Here is a 23,801-nt window from a genome sequence, read left to right on the forward strand (position 1 = left end):
AGAAAAGAACATATTTTTGCACTTTCAAGCAGTATTACTGGCCACTTATTTTCCAAGGTGCAGTTCTTCACTCCTCCAAAGGGTGGTGCTAGAACACAAAGCAAGTGCCTCCACTTTAATAGCCAGTCGCTTCACCCTCACCCCTTACCCCCCGCCCCCCCCCTTGTGGGGGCCCCGGGCTTTATTCCATCCCATCGTAGTGCAGCTGATCTAATAGCGTGTAGGTTTTGTTGTCACCTGAAGGCACTTTGTTGTCACGCCCTAAATGGATGTACCTGTTTGGAGAGTTCAGACAATTTTACACCTCAGCACACCGCCGAATTACACGTGTGTGTGCGTGTGTGTTTTCCAAATTGATTATGTCGGCAAGTGCATGAAGCCCCTTGATCCGCGGGCCCCCTCCGGGTCGCCCTTTGCCGTTAGCGCGTCGTAAATTGGCGAGCCAATTTGCATCTCGGCCTTAAACAAGAACCCTGAACCCTTCGTCTCATTTTTGATGGACTCAATCTTCGAGAGTCTCCACCAAGGACATCTGATGTCCTTCACCCCCCCGTCTTAAGGTCCATCTCGATGCTATCGGCGCACGTTGGATTTCTTAAATAAGACGGCGAGACAAGGGGGGGGGGGGCTCTGGACAAGCTTCCCGTCCGCCGCTTAATCGCGTTAACGATACAGATCGGGTATGTGTGTGTCACGAGCGCTTTGTTCTGACGGGTGCTCTTCTTGTTTGGGCTCTTTCAGTGAATTTTCCCCACCGTGTGATCAATAAAGTCTTCTTGTAGGGATTTCACTGCCATCCATGTTAGAGCCTAAAAGCTAGCATGGCTTCTTTTTGATTTAGCGGGGACCCTTAATGCCCAGAATGTCCGATTCATTTCTGTCACAGGTCACGTTGTGGTTGTGGCCTGTAAGTGGAAATGAGTTTGACATTTCTACTTAAAATACACATGCCTGAAGGTCTAAAAGTAAATGTTGTGGAGCTAACTTCTGCGGTTGCCGCTTCTCGACGCCGTCATGCCTGATGACTCTGTTATGATCCGACTGCGTCAAGTAATTTGCCGCTCCTACAAGGCATGTATCTGACAGACAGAAGTACTGCTTGCTGGGTTCACTAGAAAAGATTACAGAAACTGCAAGAAGAACCTGCGGCCATTTTTTCAACTCCAGACACACTTTCTAGGATATGATGCAGCCCATGTTCTCATTGCCCGACCTTTCAAGACCTGATGTCCTCTGCTATGGTTAGCTTTAGCGAGTTATGGGTTAGCCTTTGGACAGGGTTAAGAAGGAGAGTCCAAAAATTGGGGACATTTTCAATGGGGAGTAGCAACAACTTGAAACCTCTATCTACCAAACCGCTGCTTCTTATCAAGTTGAGCCGATTTCATTCCCACTGCAGTTTTCATATCTCTGCACAATATCATGTGAATGATTGCTTGATTTCACAAAAGTACTTGTTGGGTCATTCTTATCTGAAACTACCAATCTATTTGTTTTCAAATGTAGGGTGTGTTTATGTTATCAGAGAAATAAATAATCAAAGTAGAGACACCTGAAAAAAATTCACCCCCCCCCCACGACTCGGCCTCCCTTTCCCTTCTATCGCCAGAAAACCCGGCGGAACACATTTAGATCCCGCGCAACTCCTGGGTGCCCACTCATCACTCTGCGCCGCGTTTGAAGATTACGCCGCTCAGAGACATCCTCGCTGGGCAGCCGGGCGGCTTAGAGGGCCGCAATCCGTAATCCCTTACCCTTCACGGGGAATTCTCCACGCGCTGAAATACGGCGGCCTCTCACGGTTCGCGGGAACTATCGCCGCCTCGGGCCGAGATAGATGGACGACGCGTCGCGATGAATGCGGGAGGAAAGTGGAGGCCGTTAAAATTTGAAAGTAACTTCCACACGGCTCAGCAATCCTGTTGGCGAGCAGCCGGTGATGTGAGGGCCTCCCTGACACGCCGCCGCCGCTGATGTTTAGGATGATGGACCGGAGAAAAGGATGTACTCTTGTCCTCAAAAATACCAAAATTATTTCTCCCCCCCCCAGTCTTCTTGCTACTGACGGAAAGTCGGACATTCTCAGCACGTTTTAAGGATGCTTAGTAACCTTTCACTAAACCACTGGCCAATCACAGCACAGTTTCGATTCCACTTTATAGGCAGTTGTAAATATGTTTCGGCGGGAATCATCCATTACTTGCACATTTTTGCCATTCAGGTCGAGGTTCGGTTTTTGTCCCGCCACTAGCGAGGAATCACCGTACAATTAAAGTCGGCGTGGCCTTTGATAAATATCGTGTGTAGGACAGAAGGTGATCTGAGCTGACAGAGATGGACGACTAAAGGCACGCTGACAACTGAGAGAAGGATGATGCCATTTTTGTGTCTTTTTTTTTTTTTTTTTGGGGGGTTGTTGTAAAAAATGCATGGACGAGCGACCTTGAGCGAGGCTGGCTCGGGTCGACGCCAGCGTGATGACACGCGCTCTGTCCGCGATGCCACCACGCATGCCAAATAGCCAGCGGCTAGTTTAAGTACTACTGGATGAAGGGCCAAAATGCTTACTGGTCAAGGACATCCAACGTGGTAGAGCAACACGTAAAGCGCATGTATGGGACTTGCTAAAATGGTCCTTAGTTTCTTCCAAAATATTCCACAACTTAATCAAGCACACTGCCACTGTTTGCTGGAAAATAAGATTAAAGATCATCTTTTATACTATAGCCCAAATCCCCTATAATCCTCATAAGCAACATTAATAGCAATCACTATGGTTAAAAAGTGACATACAAGTGATGACTGCTAAACATGACAAATATAAATATCAAAATACTAAGTATTTGTTTTTTTTGTTTTTTTTAAATGGAGAGAGTAATCTGTTTTGAGGCCAGCTAAGCTAACATACACAGGACTTTCTCGTGACTACGCACACACATGCAAACATATTACAGAGATGGCTGTGCTGTGTCAGCTGCGATGGGGATTAGCGTTAGCTTAGCGTCGACAGCACACAAATAGCCGTCGGGCGGACAAGTCGACAGCGCGCGTATCAAAATGCTTCAGAGCGCCATGTTTGAAATGTCATTTTTACAAAATTATTTACACTTTTAAGCCTTACAGTGCTATGCTAATGCTGCTAGTGATTCAAATTTAGCTTCTGCTACCGTTGTTATGCCCCAATGGAAACTCATTATATGCATTGTTCGGCGATGTTAAATTTTTAAGCTTTTTTTTTTTTTTTCCAGGACCCATTCCTATATGTGAACAAGATGTTGGACATTTTATATCTGAGAAGCCATTTTGTTTTATCTAATCTGTGCAGACAGAAACTGAGGGTCTCATTTATAATGATGATTAATATAACAAGACACTTGATTTAGTTTGAGAACATCTTTCTGATGAATGTTTTTAATTGAATCTGTCAATGCCTGATAAAGCAATTTTTTTCCTAACCCACAATATTGTGCTATTTGTTTTTGTAAGTGACATTTAAAAGCTTTGCAAAGCATCCGGCCTAACTCCCGCTTTTCTGGCCTTATTAGCTCAACAGTAATCATCTCGTTAACTGATAATGAAAATTCACGTCAGCCCTCATTGCGATTCAAAGAAATATTGTTTTGAACAAACACACAAAACTCATTATTGGGGCGGCTGTTTTATGATGATGTTGAATACAACAACAACAAAGGAAAAAGATGATGAACAAGTGGACAAGGTGTAAAAGAACATTTGTCCATTCAACTACTTTTTAGGCTGTTGGAGCAGTTTAAAAAAAAATATTAAAAGTAACAAAAAATATTATAAACAGTTAGAACCTTATACACGATTTTATTGAAGAATAGTTTCATTGAAATATTACGTTTTTTTGCATGTCAGATAAAAACTGGCACTGAGCCTTCCTACTACAAGATAAATAAACGTGCAGTTGTGAATGTTTACGAAGAGACTTGTTTTCTCATGCCGCGCTCTAATGACATTGTAGTGCGTTTTCCCGCTTTAATAAGATGTTTCATTTGTGGGTGTGTGTGTGTCGTTTTAATCTCGCAGCGGGAATGCCCCCAAAAGCAATTAAGATGACAAAGGTTAATGAATTCTGCACTTTTACCTGATATGAGTGGAGCACGACGATTAGTACAATTAATTAAAAATAACCATTGGCAGTCCCGTGTCCCGTGATGGGACAGTTTATTAAGTACCCGAGAGCACTATAAAAAATATTGGGCTTAACAAAAAAAACAAACAAAGGTATTAACAATTTTTTTTAAGTTGATATGCTCAATAACTTTAATTACAGCGTGTCATATACTTTTTAAAACAAATTAACAAATTAAGTTTAGGGCTGCACCTAACGATTGTTTTGATAATCGACTAATCTATCGATTCTTTTGTCAATTAATTGTTAATTGATAAACTGGGTGAATCTTTGGCTGTCACTTTTTTTTTTTTTCTGAATGCTGTTCCTCGTGTTTTTCTTTTAGCTAATGCTAACTTCCGAGGCAAAGGTTGTTCGCTAGCTCGGAGGTCACCGTGAAGAAGATTCACGCGATTGCGATGCCAAGCAACCCCTGACACCTTCGCAGAGGAACTTTTTCTAATCCCGCTAAATGTCAAGCCACAGCCCAGCGCACCCACCTTCCCTCTGCCAAAAGGCCACTACTAAGTCATCTGTTTACTCCTGCAGCTCACCCAAAACTCTCATGACGCTCGCTCTCTTGCACTTCCACACCTTCCGCCTACGCTACATTAATCAGGTAGCGAGTACGGATCTTAGAACACTGAACAGGATTTGGACTTACAGTCTTGCTAAGAAGTCGGAAGTCTCCACAAAGTTGCATGATGACTCAATGGTGATGCGTAAAAAAAGTCTCAACAAGGCATGTCTGAAAAGATAGAAAAGAAAAAGTAAGCCATTTTGATTTAAAACCGCCATTTTAGGGTCAACCCAGGGGCCTTTTACTGACACTCCTCTTAGAAATTTTATTCCATTGGTACCAAACGTACACAAGAGGCTAAACTTTTTTTGTCATCGAGCGTGGGTGTAACATGACGACAAAGTTTGTCGAATCTGTAATGACTCCCGTTCTAATTGGATTAAGCATTGAAGTGAACTTCAAAACATAGCATGAAAATAAGTAACAACACCGTTGATTGACGGGTGCAATCAAAGCATCAAGTCAAAGTTATGCTAATTGATTTTAGCGAAGGGGGGAAAAAAAAAAACCCCAACAATAAAAAAAGCCTTACAGTCAACACTCATTAACATCAAATCTTTTTTTAAGCAGTAGGCTCAGGGCAAAGTGGTAATTCATTTTATCACTGTGACCTTTTTCTTGCCGTCATTTGCGCAAGTTTGTCATCATAAAGTTTGAAAAGTTTTCAGAATTGAAAAGTGCAAAAAGAAAAAAAAGTCAAATGTGGTGCAACGAGGTGATAATTGTCTCCCAAAGGTCCGGTCTGTCAGCGAGGTGCTTTGTCTTATTTATTGTGGTAGTCATCGTCCTGCGTGGACCATTTGGACCTTTTCATCACTTCCAAGCAGTTTGGTAGGAAGTGATACAAAAAGTTTACAACGTGACCATTTTACAACAAAGAATATGCTTACACTTTAACCACAAAAATGCTCTTGTTGTTTTCCTTATTCTATTTATTTATGCATTTATAGGTTGCCCATCTAGGTTTTTTTTTTTTTTTTTGTCCTTTGCCTTTGAGCTATGACTGCATGGACTGACGGCTGGCATTCCAAATAAGTCAATAAAATAATATGGCTAAACAATAAAGTAGGACAGTGTGAATAAAAAGTCTCAAAAACCTCTGCAAATGAAACTTTGCATATAATTTAGTAACGCAACGAGCCTCACGCCGATTCCATATTGGCGTTAACGAGCCTCCGCTGAGAAGACGGAAAGCGGCGAAAATAAAAGTCGGCGGACATTCGTCATCCCGTCGCCATCGCTGAGGGGAAAAAAAATTGCAGGCAATTTACGAGCGGGCCGCTTCGAGCTTTGTTCCTCGGCGTCGTAAATTTTTTCTTTGTGTCCTTCAGGACCTGCTCGGTGTCACATGAGTGGAAATGGCGAGAAGCGGCCATGTTAGTTTTGGAGTTCTCAGTCAGCGCAACATCAGCAAGCTCATTTCATTTGGAATCTTCACGTGGAGCCAAGTATTAGTGTAATAACCAAGATTTAACAGCCATTATGCTTAATAGGAAGTCAATTGCATGCTGACTGTTTAAGAGCTGTCATCAGCGCCCCCTGCTGGTTCTTTATAATGCTCACACATTACACCAGTTCCAAGTACTGTACATGCACAAAAAATATTTTAGTAAAATATTTTTTTGAACAGCATAAAATCAATAACTTGATCAATTAGTTTTTTTTCAACCCACAATTTTATATAAAAAAATAGAAAATAAAGATAGAAAAATAAAATAGAAAAAAAAGGAAGAATTCTTCCACAGAGAAGTATTTGAGTCTTACCTTTGATGTGTAGCACTTTGTAGTCTGTAGTTCCAGCCCATTTTCTGCTTTAGCTTCAGTCCTTTATGCAAAGGTAAACACACAAAAAGGAGCGGGAAATGCAAAATAATACGTACCGAAAGCCGAGAAGGTGTCCTCTTGCTTGAATTTTCATTTCATCGCAGAAGTGTCAGATTCCAGAGGGTTGACTGTGGATTTACAATTTTAGGAGAAATACAGGAGAAAATGTTTCTGTATATTTTATTCATTCACTGGATGTGATTGGTCACAGCCGCACAGGTTAGGGGCTCTTTTAAACACATGACTCACAATAAACACACTTTTATATGTGACACCTTGCAACATAGAATAATTACAGTAAAGGCCTGAAAATCTGTGAAAAAAATGTGTGTGTGTCCCCCCCAAATGGCAATATTGAGAATAATAATAGCTTGAAGCAAGCACGCTTAACCTCTTATTTGTGTTGTGCTCAATGTAGTGTTATACAATAATCTCCCCTTTTTTTTTTTTACTGCAGTGCGAAAGAATACTTGACGTTTTTTTTTTTGTTTTTTTTTTTAAACGGTCTCCTTATAGTGCAGACTCTCAATCACTATAAGAATGATGAGCGTAACTCTCATGATGAACAGTAGAAATCAAAATCAGGCCCCGCCGACTGATTGTTGGAGTCTGATTGGTGTCTGTGATTGAGGCGGAAAAAGCCACCGATGAGAAATAAAAACAAAAGACAAAACGCTGGCGTCTGTGTATTTACATGATTCACTTTGAGGGAGATGTCCAAGCTTCCCTGAACGCCCCGTCGCCGGCTTCCAGGCTGGGGGGGTGGGGGACCAGGATGAGTCCGCTTACCTCCTTCTTGGTGGCAGTCAACCGGTGGGCGTGTAGGGCGTGTCGCTGTGGTAGTTGTAGTCGGGACACACCTTCTGCACCAGCTTGTAGTCGGTGCTGTGAAAGGTGATGAAGATGCAGATGACTTTGAAGGGTTTGGAGCACAGCCAGGAGACGTGACTCTGGGTTTGGTCCTGAGGACAACTCTGCGACGGGTCGTGGGCGCACAGCGAGTTTCGGGTGCCGCGTTCCACCTTCTCGTATTCCACGCGGCAGTTGAACAGCTTGTTCTCCTTGCTCTCCACCGCCGTCTGTTGCTGGACGCGTAGCTCCTGCTGCTGGCGGTGCTGGACGTGGAACTCCACCGCCTTGCTGGGCGGGACCAGCCCTACCGACACGTTACCCTGCCCGGTGGAGTTGTGTCGGAAGTAGACGCTGAAGGTTCCTGGACAGGATATGCATTCTCAGAAGATAAAACGTGAAAACCCGCGGCCGCTTTACCGAGCTACAGTACCGTTGCCGTGGTCCACGATCTTGCCGGTGATGAGCAGGTTGAGCTTGACCGTCTTGATGTTGGAGTGGAAGTCGCCCCAGCCGAACATCTTCTTGAACTTGCCTGTCTTCACGATGGGCCTCCTCTTGGTCCGGGAGCGTCCTCCCGAGGCCGAAGAAGCCGAGTAGTTGGAGAGCCAGGTCCACTGCTTGGAATCTGAATCCAAATCCTCCTCCATGTGGAAGTCCAGGTCCACCGGGGTAAAGTTGTCCTTGCCCTCCAAGGTGCGGGCCATAAAGCGGCTGACTGACAGAGTCTGAGCTGCCTTGCTACTACTGGACCAGTAGGACTTCATTTTGGACTTTTGGCCGTTTGCTGATCTCGAGTCAGCTCCGAGCACCTGGAGGACAAAGATGGACGTCACTTTTCAAGGTGGTCATCTAAGTAAAAATTATTTGAAGTAAATTCCCACAGTATTTGATAACTTGAATGCAACATGGCTAGCGTGTTGGGCGCAAGTGTGACAGCAGCTTGACTTTGGAGCTTCCTCCGTCAGCGCGTGTTGGCGTCGTCCATCATCACCCGTTCCAGAAAGCGCTGATGTTCGCCACCGACGCTTACGGAGCGCCAAACGTCTTTGGCGTGTCGTCTAAATCAAGACGGAGAGCCATCTCGCCTCCCCCCCCCCCCTCCTCTCTCGCCCGTCCAACGTGCTTTCCGATGATGGATGAGTCATCTCCAACAATCCCGCAGATGACAGCGCCAACTGCGCGACGAGACCCTCGCCGTTCCGTGACAGCAGATCCATCTGAGCATAGCCTTCGCCGTTTTTTCCGTATATTCTCCGGGCCGATCAATAGAATGAAAATAAGGTCTTCTTTTACACGGCTGAGGTGCATTGTGTGAGGCCGTGAATGATCTTCTCTGCGAAGGACGCGGCGGCTTTGTGCACTTGGACTTTTGGAGAAAGATGGCCTCCGGTTGTTTTTGAAGAGAACACCGTGATGGACGAGTCGATTGCCTTGGTAAAAACGTGCATAGATCTTTTTTTTTTTTTATATATAAGGAAAGTCGCCGCAGGACTTTTTAAGAGTAAAATATTTGAAGTGACAAGGTGAGATGAAGAATGAATTGGAATGTTTTGTGGCTCAGCGGCGCAGTTAAACGGCGTTAATGAAGCGCGGCTTTTGTCTAACACGCGCCGGCCGCCATGATGTATTATCAGAAGACAAATTCGGCGGCGGGCTTCGGTCGCGGCTTCCCGCTCGGGATTTATGGTCGCCATTTCGCGTTGACGTAAAGCTCCTTAAGGATGGACAAGTTCAACGAAGTGGCGTCTCGCAAAGTGCCGAGCAAGCAGCTGGAAAGTGGACTCTCCTTCATTTTTATATTAAAGTGACGACTCGTGTTTTTTTTTTTTTTTTATACAGTCTATGTGCCGCCTTACTAAGTAAATATGTTCATTTGTACAAAAAACAAAAAGGTGTAACCCTCAAGGGATGACAGAATTTTTTTTAAAAATGTATATTGGCAATCTGTCGCCATACATTTGAATATTTTTGACAATATTGAATTTTTTGCAATACTTTAATAATCATTTACAATAATGTCCATGCCAGTGCTCAATTTAATGCACGTATGTTTTCATAACATTTATGATTTTTTTTAAGGTCAACCATTTGCGTACCGATGACGTGAAATGCCGTCAACATTCATTGTCGTTAACTACGCTTTTTGCCGTCACAAACAGTGAGTCAATGGTTTGTTAAAGCTTGCTAAATGTAAACACATCATTTTACCGTCAAAGGTGAGGCGTCACAAAAGCGAAAATGATTAAGATCAAAGTCACTGCACTGTATCAAAAAGCGTCTGCTGCCCATGACCTTTGACCACTGCTAAAAAGTTGCACTTCAAATAAGGTTTGGTCTTACTTGCTATTCCGACTCATAAAAGTGATTCCGGAAGCTTCTCATCTAAGTGGGTTAAGTCTCAACAGAGGCGCCGTCGTCACATGAAGGGATGTCAGGAAGCTGCTTTACACATGAACACACTCACACACACACACACACACACACACACACACACACACACACACACACACACACACACACACACACACACACACACTGACACACACACACACATAAGCAAGATGGCTGCCAAAAGGACTCAGAAGTTGTGCGCAAGAATGTGCCGGAAAAAAATAGGAATGGGATTTCTCACGATAGGCTGTCACACCTGCGAGTTCTTCTTCTTGTGTGACTGGGCGACACGTAATTAGCTGGCGTGTAGAAGCACACCTGACAGGATTAGCGGTACAATTGCACGGTGGATTAGAGCACCAACTTGTAATCTCAACTGGGAGATTCAAACCTGTGTGTGTGTGTGTGTTTGTGTTTGTGTGTGTGTGCCTCAAGGTGATGGTGTGGTGCTGTTTAAAGGTCAGCAGTCACACCGACCGAGATGACTTTGCCAGGCCTGGGGAGGTATTGATTGCTTTGCTTTAATGACGCTGCAGTGGTTCCTCCGGGCCAGCGGGGGCAGTAAACAAGAGTGTACACAATAGTTTTCAAGATATTGTGTTAATTGCCAAAAAAAATGTTTTTACGATATCCTGGCAAGTCAAATTTAGTTGAGTGCCTTGCATGTAGTACCACTTGGAGCCACAACACGTCAGGCAGCACTGAGCACACTTTTAGCGAATTATCTTCTTCCGAAAAGGAAAATATTTTTTTCATATTCGCATAACCTCTGTGGAAAATGCTAGTTCACTGTATCGGGATTTTAGTTTTCTAAAGTGGCGATAATTTTCAAAGAAAACATCACAGCACTTTTTACAATCAATAGATTCAAGCAAATATTAAACATTAAGCAGGATTTCATGCCAAAAGTCACGAAGCTTCTTGTTAGCCCTTGCGAGTCACGAGGGGTTATACGTGAAGGCAAGAAAAAGTTGTTTTATCGGGCAAAAGCGACAAAGACGAGTGGCAGAAATAATATTGATGGTGACAGCGGGAAACATCATCAGTTATCCGCCAGGAGACTCGCAAACGATCATCTGTCACGCAAACGACCTCAAAGGAAAACACCGCGTGGCGAGCATTCTTGATGCTGATGCGCACGTTTTCAAAGCCACAAAAAGGAGCATTTGATATCAAAACACAAATTCACGAGATTCAAAGTGTTTCATTTAACCACTTCTGAAATGTCAATCGAGTGGAATGAAGGAATTTAATGAAGGCATTTCTTTTTCATTCTTCTTGTAAACCAACTCAGCACATTTAGCATTTCAATCTTTGCAAATATTTTCGAAAATCATTTTACCTGTCAACCAACTCAATCTCGTACTGTACTTTTTTTTTTTTTTAGATTTTTAGACATTTTACAGACTTTACTATAATAATCATCACGCTGACCTTATTTTTTTGTATGATTTTTTTCTTTTTGCTGATTAAACAAAGAACGCGTCACATTGACCCATCAGTGAACATTAGTTGAAACAACGAACGAGTCCGACAATGTTCATTAGTTTTATCGTAAACCGTTCTGTGTTTAGCTTTGCTTTTGAGTCCTCTGTGTCTCTTTTTTTAATTGCATTTCTCACCCGCTGTTAGAATAAAAAAAAAATAAAAAAAAGTCAATGTCCCTTCCAATAAAAAGTGTCGTTATCGCTGCGATGGAACATTTTATTGCTCAAGGCTTGGACACTTCATTTGCATTTACATTTAACGCCGGCACCGTTTACCAGCAGAAAGTCTATTTAAAGGGGGGGACGACTTTAATAATATTCCAGGTTTTTCCAGAAGTGTGGCGGCATCCCGGGCGGGTGCGACAAGAGGAGATAACACACACGTACGCACAACACGCACTCAAGTCCTCGTAGCTTGTTGGACAAACTCAACGCTATCTCCACTCCGCCGAGCCTGGAGATAACGCACCGCCCGGCGCGCTTTCAAGATAAACAAGTGACGCCACGTTCTATACCGAGCTCCTCCACGCACACACACGCGTCTTGAATGGAAGTAGCGGGACGCGCAAGATAGAGTGCGTGTGTCACTTTTCATTGGGCTGGATGCAGCAGTGCAAGTGTGTGCAATTTGCGGAGATAGCGGGCAAACTCAGCTGCTTGCCGCAATATTTACGACCATGTATCATACACAATACGACTCCACGTAAATAGTCGCTTTACATCGCATGTGGCAAATGTTTGATTGGATTTAAGATTGGATGCTCAATGGGGAGATGTCATGAGGTTATTTCTGGAGTTGATTTACATATGGGAATTTAAATGACATACAGTGAACCTTTATGAAATGGCAGATATGGGAGGAGACGTTTTTTGGGGGGGAGTAGAAGAGGTTGAGAAGGTCCCCCCCCTACTAAATGCCTCTATCGTGTGTTAGCATTAAGCTAGCAGATTTTCATGACACGAAATGATATGGTTTGGTTGAACGTTTTAGTTTTCTGTCTTTTGAGTACCACAAAGATTTTTTTACGGGCTTCCATTTAACGTTTTAATTTCCAACTGAGGTTTTAAGAGTTATACTCATTTTTTTTTAGCATGTTCCACTAAGGTTTCTCCTTTGAAGGATTTTTATTCAGGGTTTTGGTCCCCTTTAAGGTTTTAGGACTAAGACTGAGGTTTTAGGAGAGTTCACAAAAAAACTACTTTGGACAATTCTAAACAGTTTTGACGTCTAAGATTTTAAAAGACAAATTCAGGTTTTGGTACCCCAAAACCACTCCGGTTTTAGAAGTTTCGATTAAGGATTTCGGTCCTCCCACTAAGGTTTAAGGACTTCTCTGAAATATTGAGAGAGTTTCACTCAGTTTGGAGTGTTTGGGTGTAGCTGTTGTATCAAAGTGCTACCTGAGGGCGTTAGAGATGATGACAAATCTGAGTGTCAGGAAATCACAGGTGGACGTGCCTTATCTCCAGAGGATTCGGGGGCATAATTACAAGCGTGACCTCACACTCGTGATATGTGAGAAGAACCGGTTTGAAGACGAGGACCAAGAAACTAGTGTGCACTTTTTAAGGTAGCCACAGGAGAAAACGCATAATCAGACTTTTTCCACACTAGCTTCAAAGAGGTTTGGGAGATTCCTTTGGGGGAAACATGATCACAAGAACATGGGATGTACACGTGTTGGGATCTGTGGATTGCTACCTCGTACACCTCATTGCAATGAAAACATCAATTCTATGCAAAACGAGCACTTAATTAATATTTATGGAATAATATATCCAAACCTTGAAAAAGAAAATATGCTTTCCAGAGGTAATAATTATCAAATGTAATTAATTGGTATATATTGCCACAGGTGTGTTTTGCAATTAGGTTTGCGCCGACCAACCGATCAGAAGGTGGAAAAAATGCTGACATCATCGAGGACCAGTTGGCTGGAACTCTGCGCATTTGGTATTTGTGAATTTGCTTACATATAGATTTAATTTTTTATTTTTTATTTTTTTTAAATAGGCACCTATCCCATCTGAAATTTTTTTTCAGAATTTCTTGTAATGTATGAATTTCATGAAACTAGAATTTAAAATAGATTCATGCTTTTAGACCTGACCTTCTACCACTTGTTCTTCAGGAGTTTAGGATGCGGCAATCAGTGAGTTTTTAGCGGTGGTGTTTGGCATTAAGGGGGGGGGGGGGGGGGGGGGGCGTGTTGGGTTGGGGGGGGGGTTGTAAATGATTAGCGAGTTTAGCCGGCTGTGAAATTGAGTTTATGCTTTTCAAGACGGCAAATTCAATTGGATAATGGGAATGAAGTTGTAGAGAATAATTAATAGTAATTGACTTCTTTCCATCACTATGCAAATTAAACACTGATAACGCCGCGGGAGCTTTTTAAGTGAAGTTTTTACGCGGATTACGGCCGCTGTTCTCCATCGATTGCTTTGTTGGCGCCTTCATCAGAGCAGGCGGGACGGCAGGATGGCGGGGTTACCGGCTCACGCGGGATTAAAGCAATTGGCTTGTCACAAACCGTCAAGTCGGACATTTTTTTTTTTTTTTGGGAAACTTTTTTTTTTTTTCTTTCCTTGCTGAAGCTTTTTTCTTCTTTTTTTCTCTCAACAAAACTAAAAATCCTTTGAGATAAAATTTTATAATTCCACTCTGGTATTAGTTTGGTACTTCTAATGAGGTTACAAAGACTTTCATGACAAATTCTTGGAGCTTCCATGACGGTTATTAGTCTTCCATTAAGTATTTGGGTGTAACAGTAGGGAAAATCGATTTATGTCAATCTTGCTAAAAGGTTTGTGACTCCATTGAGGGTTTTTGCTTATCCTAAAAATATTGATAGGACTGAAGGTTAAGAGGGGTTAAGGGCACAAGTCTTGCACAAAAGGTCTCTAGTGAGGTTTTACAACTTCCTTTAAATGTTACTGACATGCTCTCAAGGTTTATGTTTCAATTTAGGTCAACTTTCAGCCACTCGCTAAAGTTTAAAGACTTCCTTTATTGGTTTGGGACATTACCAGTTTGAGTTTCAGGGCTTCCACTCAGGTTTTAGGGGTTCACATTTTGTGGTTGGCAAGTGAGGGATTCGGTTTCTTAAGGATTTTCAGTTACCCTGTTACGATTGTAGTACTTCAATTTGAGGTTTATGTCTACCGCTAAAGGTATACCATTGTCTCTTAGGATTTAAGTAGACGGCAAGTTTTCGTGGGCCCATTTTCAATTACGTTTGGAATAAGGTTTCGGGAAAAAAAAAAAAGAGCAGGCATTGAAGAAGTCATTTGACTCTGTTAGCATCACTTTATTGAGGCACTTAGAAGCTTAATTAGCTTAGCATTAGCTATGGGAGGCAGTGTCTAAAAGATGATTAGGTGAAGCTTCATTTGCTAATTATTAATTAAAAGTGATCAAAACTGTCTAGGCATTAGCTTTGGAAGAAATGACAAGGTCTTTTAATGATATCAATAAACTTGAGTAATTCAAATTCAATTCAAATACACATCTTGGATCACATTGGTCCTTTAATGATGTACACTAATGAATGCTCCTGATCAATTAAAGTCAAAATGTTCTAAGTTATGATCAATGTTATCACATCTTAGTCTCAGACTAAAACATGTTTATTTTAAGTCCGATTAGTTATTTTATTTGTATTATTACTGACAGCTTAGCATTGGTTTCCAAAAACTACATACACATTGGCTGTTAAATACTGCCAGAAATATGTTCAAATTTTGAATAGGTTTTTTTTTTCCATAAAAATTTTGTTAATCAGAAATAATGCAGCATTATCTAAAAAAAATACATTGGTCCTTATAATTCATTTTTGTTCATTTAAAATCTTATCACAGATAGCCTAGCGTTAGTTGTGGGAAAAATTCACAAGTCAATTTTTGATTCAGGATTTTTTTTTTTTTTAAATGTTATGCATTTTTGTTCAATTCAAAACAAAATTATTACGCTAAGCTTTGCAAAAATTACACATTGGAGCGGAACACATTGATTTTTCCCCCCCAAGGCTTCATTCACCAAAAGGACCTCATCAGGATTCCATTTGAATGCAAATATTGCAAAAAGATGACTACAAATGTGAGCAAATCTGAGTTAATAAACGGGATTTACTCACCAGAGAGATGACTGACAGCAGCAGAGCCCAGCAGCACCATGTGGTCGGCATGTTCGGACCACAAAGCTTCTCGCCTGGCTTCAGTCCAGCCGTCGTCCTCTCTGATGTGGGGAAAAAAGCCCCCCCAAAAATCTCCTGCTGACCCAACTTGAAATAAAGTGCAGGACCAGAGTCGGGTGGGGGGTCCGAAGGTAGAATGACGACGATGAGGGTCTTCTGGGTTGGGGGTAGAGCAGAGCAAGGGGAGACGCTGCGCTATTTGCACATGAGAGAGTGAGTGTGGAAGGGATGCTTTATACCCACACGCAGGGATGCAGGATGGGAGTTGGGGGGCTTGTGGGATGGTGGAGGGGGTATTGAGGGACTTTGAAGAACTTGGGACGTCGTCAGGCTGCCCTCAAGTGGTGCTCAGTTGTACTGCAAATGATATTTTTTGAACAACATCAATAAAATGTCTGCTGCCGTTATGTAAAATGATAAAGAAAATGCAAATTTCTAAAATATCAAAAGTATGTTTAAAAACATATATATTTATATAGAGCGAGAGAATGAATAAAAAAAGGAAAAAATATAAGAGGAATAAACTAATAATAAAAGTATATATGTATAAAATATGATATATAACGTAAAAAAATAACTATACTATAATTAACAAAAAAAACTTGAGAAATAATTGTGAATAAAAATGTGATGAAAATAGAAAATAAATAAAATGAACTGACAAAATTGTACATTTTTTTGTGCATCTTTTCTCATACAATTTGTATTTTAATCCATGCTGTATATTTTGTTTTCAAGACACCACTTTATATAGTTTTACTGTACTTTTTTTTTTTTTTTTTACCGGAAAATGGTTCACTGTCACGACCTTTTTTTGTCCTTCTGTGATGCTTCTCCTACAAGCAAATCAATAGTCTTATCTTGTCTTCGATCTTGTCTGAAAAAAAAAATAACCACTCATCATGAAAAAGCCAAATTAAAATGTCACAACACAAACACAAGCTTTGTTAGAACGACTAATAAAATTGTACAGGTAGTAATTTTCAACTGACATTTGAAAGTCATGATGTCAAATATTCAATTTGTCATTCAGGTTGCGAGACAACAGCTGTTAGATAAACAACCCCCCCCCCACACGCACACACAAAAAAAAAGTGCAGTGAGAGCAAAGATAAGAGGAAAGGTCAAAATCAATCTCATAAATGGCAGCACGTCGCACTCTAATGCGACGCGATTAGCATCGCTGCTAAAGTAAAAAGGGGAGCTCTCGGCTGCAACCAACCATCATGTTGCAACTCACTTAGCGTCACTTAAGCACCAGAGGGGGTGCTGCCTTTTTTGAATAACAAATACCAAATGTTGTGGCTGAAAAAATATTCATAAAAGATAATTATGTGCGGAATAAGTGCAATTTTGAAGGTATAAAAAAAAAAAAAAACTTTGGACAAAAGCCGCAAGCAAGTGAAGCGCGAGTTTCGCACTTAAGCTTTTTCCAGCGTGCATAAAAGACAGAAAGGACAAATATTTTTGCATTATCACCGTGTCCTTGTTTATTATCGCGTTTTCTTTCCCCACGCACAAACAACCTGTACAAAAACGAACAAGCTTTACTCTCTTTTTTTGTCATCTTCTTGCTTTTTTTTTTACCCCCTTTCCCCATCACAGAATTTGCATCAGGACAGCAAAAAATATTATACAGCCACTTTTGCAATATTCAAACTAAACATTTTTTTGTGTAATACAAAATAAATTTACATGAACCTTTCAACACTTTTTTTTTTTCTCTCCACGACAAACAAGAAAATAAAAAAAAGTATCTTTTTTTTTGTTTGTTTTTTTACAAATCCACCAGCGTAAACAATGTCTCACATCCACCTTGTTTTGTTATTTTCCACCTCATAAATAATAAAGCTTATATGAAAAACACACGAGTGTTCATTAGTGATCATTTTGTAAGTGACCGCATGTTAGTTGGACCCTTTCAAGTAGAAAAACTGCAAGTGATCGTCAGTAAGGCAGATAAAAGAAAAGTTGGAAAAGAGATTTAGGAGCAAAGAGTTATTGCATTTGATGCCCTCGGGGGGCAATGATGAATAGATCAGGTCGCCAAACTTTGCCACCAAGCTCCGCACACCCAAGAACCTTTCCTAATTTTGCATCCTCCATACATGCTACAAATAAGATGACATCATCTATGTGAGGAGTTTGTGTTTGAAGGACCTCTGGAAATTGCTGAAATGCTCCTACAATGGCTACTTCGAACCCATATGGCAGAATTTCTGGAACGGGATTCCTGGGTTGACTTGCTTCATGAATTTCACCCTACTAAGTTTGGGGGGGCTGACTTTTTCAAGATTGTCAAGTTTGTCTTTTGAATCAACGTACGTGGGGAAATAGTCATAATGACCTTCAAAATGGCCGCTTCAATGCAAAAATGTCTTACGTCTTGCATTCCGAAAGAGGGAGAAATAGATGTGGGAAGTGGAAAGAAACGTAATTACATTAGACGACCTCAATAAACCACAAAAGGTACTTTTTTTCCCCCTTTTTACTCTTGAAAAAAAAAATCTATACATATTTATGATTATTTATAAAGGAGTGTTAGGACCACATTGGGAATTTTTTTTTTTTTTTTCCCCCCAGTGTGGCCATGAGGCTCCTTTGTAAGGGAACCTCGCGTGTTTGTGTTGACCATTATTTTTGCCGAAATATTCCTCTTTTATGGCATCACCAGTCACGTGCTGCACTAATATAGTGCACATTAGCGCCGGAAACGAGAGAGCGAGAGACAGAGACAAAAAGAAGGGCGCAGTTTCCATGGCAACGGCCGCCCCAATCCAACAACAATCACAAAAGCGCAAGAGAGAGAGTGGCGTCGCTCTTTTGTCCAGAGCAAGAGAATCCTCTTGCGGCAGAGGAAGGGATTCTAAACCCCTTTATGGAGATTTGCCTTTCCTTCATCCTTCATCTTTTTTTTTTTTTTTTTTGGCAACGGAGGATGCGACGTATCCCGTAAAGCCTCAGGCGGCGGCTCAGCGGATAGAAAGTGTGTGGGGAAAAAAAATGTCTCGGTTGGGCGGGATGACAAAAAAAAAAAAAAGGCATTTGACTCAACACTTGCAGAGGTCATGAAGGCGGAAAAAAAAAGTGTGAGCGGGGAGAGCACTTTTTGAAACAGAGACGTGCTCTAAGAGGATTTTCTGTCTCGCCTTCATGCTGTTTGAAAAAAAGGAAAGAAAGAAAAAGCGTCCGGCGCACAGTTCTGACTACATGTCCGTGTCGCCGTCGTAGGCCAGCGTCAGAGGTTTGAGGCGGTTGTTTTGCTGCTGCCTCGCTCGCTCCGGTCGCTTTGGCTTCTTGCTGCCGGTCGCACACACGGAAACACACGTTATGGTTACTATTTGGGGAGGAGCCTAAATAAGCGCTGTCACAACATTAGGTAGACCTGCACACGAGTACCTGCAACCGTCCTTTCAGCTTTTCCACTAAATCTGATCAAATCCAAATGCTCCAGTGGTGCTCTCCAGATATTTCAATCAAAGCCCAACATCGTTACAATGTACTGTACAGGTCTAGCTAATGAAGAAGACAAGAAGTTACTTTGGGTAGTTCAATGAATCCACAAGCGGGACAATGCTACCCCCTACTGGAAAATGGAATCAGCACAGACAATGGAGGGGGGGGAAGGAGATGAATGCAATGGCATGACTTGGCCACACGAGGGCAGCAGAGCAAAATCTATTCAGCTATCCATCCTTCTAATTGATTTCCTTACTTTTCCATACTGATCTACTAAAGACTGGTCCTCACCTGCTCCAATGAGCTGACTCGGCTATCGGGCGGACTGCGTGAGGGGAGGGGCTGCAGGCACTTGAGCAAAGCATGCTGGGAGGAGGGGCTTTCTTGGACGGGGGATGAAGGGGTGGCTCTATTCATTAGCTGCCGCTGCTTTGAGCTAGCTCCTGGCAGTCGGGACACGTGTACACCATCCCGCGGGTGTTCTGCTGCCCCGTCCACACCGCCGCCCCGTTGGCGTGGACCTCCTGGGAGGCCAGAGAACGATGTACCCTGGCACAATAACTGCTGCCCTCGCCGTGGGGGAGGGATGACGAGTGAAAGGAGAAGGTGACCGTGGTGGTGATGATGATGAATTGATGATGAAGATGAGAAAGCAGAAGAAGTAGAGTCTTACTCACCAAGCCAGGTAGATCATAGACACGATGAAGATAAGCAGCACGAAAGCTCCCGCAGCCACGCCGTACACCCAAATCTTCAACTTACCATCTGCTGAGGAACGGGGAGGAATTAGGGACACTTTTATGAAGTTGTTGCCTTGTTGATGAAGTCCTCACGCGAGATTCGCAATATAATTACAAATGTTTGTGACCTGGTCCGTAGGGTTGCAGGTACCAGGTGCGCCCCGAGCGGCCCGGCTGTGTGGTGGTAGTCAGCGTGGGGTTGATGGCGCGGCTGGTCTTGACGTCCCCCTTCTTGTCTCCCGCCGTGGGGATCTCCAGGACGGGGATGGGGGCGCACTGGTCCAGGAACCCGCCGGTCGACAACACCTCAGTGTAGCCTTCCTCGCACATACACATACCCGCCTGCGGGGGGCAGCACAAGACCGATGGATTTTGCTGCGAGTTGGTACTCTTTTACTTCCTGGTGACTGACCTCGCTGCAATAAGACGTTGGAGGGAAGCAGGGCGGGTTGCACGCGCTGTCGTCCATCACGGGGGTTGCGGGAAGGCAGCCTCCTAAGCGGGGAAAAAAATGAGCATCAATGAAGCACATCAACAACACGATAGTATACCAAATTTAGTCAAATGGGTTCTGATTTTGAGGAGTTGGAGTTTTTGCGTGAAATTTTGCCAAATCCAAATTGCAGTTTCGTGAAAATTGTTCATCTAGTATGCGGGGCTCTAATGTGGTAGCAATCACACAAAATCAAACCAAAATAGCAGTGTTTTGGGCCACAAAAAGTTTTTTTTTGTGGGTCTACGCATTACAGTGTTAGAAATTTCATGTTACTAATTTAAATTGACTCCAAGGCCTGATTTTTCAAAGTGTTAATCTGGCTTTGACAATGGGGGGGGGGGTTAATTTGATTGGAGTTGTTGGTGTTTTACTGGCAAGTCATCAAACTTGGCTGCCAAGCTTTGGCCACATGCGATGATAAACTAAAATGTTTTGCAATTTAGTGTAGTCGTCCATCTGCCTAAAAAACAAAAACATGATTCCAATTTGGTAGCAATTAGACAAAGCTCTTCATGAGTGTGTCTTGGCAGCACCACCATAAAATGGCTTCCCAATATTGTGACGCTTAAGACTTCTTAAGTTGAAAAGTGCAGCCATAAAGCAAACCTTGACTTGAGAAATTTTGAGTGGCTTAATACTTTTGTATTTACTGGAGAGTGACTGTAATGTTCTTACCAGTGACGTTGAGTCCGTCAGAGCGCTGACACCAGATGAACGGTCGCGAGGAGTTGGGCCAAAAGCTGCTCTGCCATTTGTACTCAAAACATTCTCCTTCTAAAATGACAACAACACAGAAAAAAAAAAATTATAATCATGTGAAGACGACTGATCACAAAAGCACTTCTGAGGTTGTGGACGTGTCATGGTCTTAAACGTCAAAGGAGTGCAACGGAGTGTTTTAATGTTCACCGAGAGTCTCGGCTTAATGAGCGTCTATCGGCGAGCCTGAGAGATGAAATCAGTATCAGCGTCTCAGCAGACTCAGCTGGAGGAAATGAACAATTTAACCTTGGACAAAGAAGAGACATGCGCCACTATCTCTGCTCGTCATCTCGAGACTCTCGTTCATCTGAAGGAGCTCACGCCACGCCGCTTGAGCTTCTACTCCACATCACGAGCATCCTGGTGGAAATTGACTCTGATCGGGCCTTGATAGCGAACCTGTAATTTGTGGGAAGTGTCGCAAAAGCCAGATTGACTTGGCAATGTGAAATTCGGTAGGCACCACATTAGAAGCCGTGCCCGAAAGCCATGTCCGAGGGTCCTTCAAAGCTGGATCAAATCCAGGAAATGTTGGATGATCCAGTTTATACTTTTCCATACCTGTGCAGGGTTGCGACTCCCAGACCTGGTCAGGACACAGCTGCAGGTTCTCGGGCTCCTGAGCCAACACGGCCCGCGAACGCACCCGGACCGAACCGAAGTCCACGCCGGCGTCTTTGACGCAGATGCTGACGCAGGAGCTCCAGTCGGACCACTCCATCAGGTAGCACTCACCTGACAAAACACAATTATTATTATTTTTTTTGCAATCTCCACAACTTTCTGTATTATAGTTTTTTTTGATCGAGATAAACAGTGAACACAAAGACGACGATTAAAATCTGCTAAATTTCGATTTTGTGGCAGTCCAAAAAAAAAAGTATGCCAATTATAGCGATGCTCTCATCTGAACTGTTATTTTGCTATTGATGTCTTGTGTATTAAATTCTCCTCCGACCGCAAAGCAAATATCACAGCCGCCTGATTACTCGTCCTAACCGGCTGCCGACTTATTTTCTTTCTATACGGCCCTTTTAACTGCTTTAAAGGTTAATTATGCGTTTCAATTTTCAGCGGCTTCAACTCGTGGCCTGAAGGAAAAAAAAAAAAAAGGCGGACAGAATCAATTAGCTTCAATCTTTGGCGGATAATTGCCGATGACCGTCGCAATGTCTACGCGGCCTCCGGCCACGTCCCGGCGCTTCTATTCGTTTCCTCTTTCCTGTCGCCGCGCTAACAGCAGGGATCATCAGAGGTGAGCTGCGTGGGAAATGGATGAATGAGGTGAGACGTGTCTGGAATGTTTCACTTTCCATTTGAGCGGGGAGGAGGCGGAGGAGGTAGAAAGGACTCTAGATTCGGCGCGGGTCAGCTTTGACGACAGCTGACAAGTGCAGCTCGTCAAATAACGAAGAGGAGGGAAAAAGAAAGTGGAGCACGGGTCAAGAGTGCATGAACGTGTGTGAGAGTTTCCCCAATTCCCATACTAGCGAACCTCCTCCCATTCTGATGCGTCTCGCCGTCTCCCATGCAGCCAGCTGACACACTTTTCTCACCTCTAAAACTGAAGGAAACTAAAAGGTTCCGGTAGACAAGCTCCAGCTGCTCTCTAGTGCCGACTCGAATTACGGGGACGGGTTCTCTTGTGCTAGCTACTTTAAAAAAAAAAAAATGCTTTGGCTAGTTTTACATGCCAACTAGAATTACAGTCCAAGAATAAAAGACAGCCAATTTGAGTTTAAGGTACTTTTTGTAACGAATGCTGAAGATACGATTAGGTTTTAGTTTCACTCTATAAGACTCTCTACTTTTTTTTAAGTAGCGTTGACTTTTTTTTTGCAGCTAATTTTGTGGTTGCAGTTTTTCCCCCTATCTGTGTGTCCCCACTTAAAAGAAAGCGATGGTGTTATTCCGCCCCAGAATGCTGAACAATCTGTGACGAGTTAAATTAGACACTTTTGGAAACGAGCTTTGTGTTTGCTTTTTTTTGGCAGAGCGAGCGAGCGAGCACTAATTTCCCTTAAGGGAGTGCTGACACTGACACACAAAAAAAATAAAATAGGGACAACAACAAGGACTTAACTGCAAGCCGCACACTCACCTGCCTTATCAGGCACGCTACTAAATTGGGTCTACTTTTTCGTCTAACCGAGACGCTGATTGTGGAGCTCAAAATGGAAACGCTGACAAATATCCAGAGGGCTGCTGTGTCCTGTCAAGCTTTTGGGAGCAAAGATCCCTCAAAAGCTGACACATGACTGGTGCCTGTCATCACGATGACAGCAGCTCTCCAGAAAATAACCCCAGTCGAGCAAATCCCCACAACTACGCAAAAAATTAAGAGACCACACCTAAAAAAAAATATCTCAGATTTTGCTATGAGATCCTCACCAGGGCAAGGAAGCATGCAGGCCTCCTTCAGTCGAATGCGCTTGTCTCCATCCACGGAAAGTTCCAGACCGCTGCATAGCTCTTCATCCACCTGGCCGCTACTGTCCCGTTCGCCACCGCTGCCATCTGACACGAAGCAGGTGAGGTTCCGGTAGCGCGTGCCGTGACCGCATACCACGCTCTGAAAAATCACCAAAGACCAGCAGCTGATTCAACGGACAACATTTTCACCATCAATTTGACTGAGTAATGTGAAATTTGGTAGGCAAGTTGATCATGAGCAGACACAGAAAAAAGTATTTTTTTTTATAAATGAACAATGATACAGTTTGACTTTATATTCCATACTGGACACGAACTGTTAATTTCTCCCCCTGGTGTGTGGTTGAGGGATAAGTTTGATAATTGGACATGCCATAAAATTAATTTAGAGGAACAACTCAGCAAAATGAGCCATTGAGCCCACATTCCTCTCTACTCATCATTTTTTT

The 23,801-nt window shown here is 42.8% G+C and overlaps 2 protein-coding genes across 8 annotated transcripts in view; both read right to left on the reverse strand.

Annotated features, from left to right (window-relative positions):
* Positions 1-1,600: 1,600 nt before the first annotated feature.
* Positions 1,601-15,533, reverse strand: LOC147051701 (neurexophilin-1). 5 transcript variants are annotated; one of them, XR_015066975.1, is made up of 5 exons: positions 15,403-15,533; positions 7,822-8,200; positions 7,329-7,752; positions 6,480-6,667; positions 1,601-4,883 (listed from the first exon to the last, which is right to left on the reverse strand). XR_015066975.1 is itself a non-coding variant. In XM_085919141.1 (4 exons), exons 1-3 carry the CDS (start codon positions 15,451-15,453, stop codon positions 7,346-7,348), a joined length of 837 nt encoding a protein of 278 aa, XP_085775267.1. In that variant the 5' UTR covers positions 15,454-15,533; the 3' UTR covers positions 1,601-6,667; positions 7,329-7,345. The 5 variants fall into 5 exon arrangements, 3 of the variants coding, with proteins under 3 accessions (XP_085775267.1, XP_085775266.1, XP_085775268.1); XR_015066976.1 differs by having other exon boundaries at positions 1,601-6,299; XM_085919141.1 differs by having other exon boundaries at positions 1,601-6,667.
* A 234-nt stretch (positions 15,534-15,767) lies between these two features.
* Positions 15,768-23,801, reverse strand: part of thsd7ab (thrombospondin, type I, domain containing 7Ab) — a 47,377-nt gene continuing 39,343 nt past the window's right edge. Inside the window, exons 22-29 of one of the 3 annotated variants that reach the window (XR_015066974.1) lie at positions 23,311-23,491; positions 21,481-21,654; positions 20,833-20,931; positions 20,074-20,156; positions 19,790-20,003; positions 19,599-19,686; positions 16,247-16,339; positions 15,768-15,819 (exon numbers count right to left, since the gene is read on the reverse strand). Coding sequence is in view for 2 of the 3 variants with exons in the window: in XM_085919133.1 (XP_085775259.1) it covers positions 19,338-19,485; positions 19,599-19,686; positions 19,790-20,003; positions 20,074-20,156; positions 20,833-20,931; positions 21,481-21,654; positions 23,311-23,491 (987 nt within the window). In the remaining variant the exon portion in view is untranslated. Of the gene's footprint in view, positions 15,820-16,246; positions 16,340-19,315; positions 19,486-19,598; positions 19,687-19,789; positions 20,004-20,073; positions 20,157-20,832; positions 20,932-21,480; positions 21,655-23,310; positions 23,492-23,801 lie in introns of those variants that run through there. The other 2 variants (XM_085919133.1, XM_085919134.1) reach the window with 2 other exon arrangements.

The sequence above is a fragment of the Syngnathus leptorhynchus genome, chromosome 8, assembly GCF_054491065.1.
Source record: "Syngnathus leptorhynchus isolate UIUO chromosome 8, UIUO_Slep, whole genome shotgun sequence".
NCBI lineage: Eukaryota > Metazoa > Chordata > Actinopteri > Syngnathiformes > Syngnathidae > Syngnathus > Syngnathus leptorhynchus.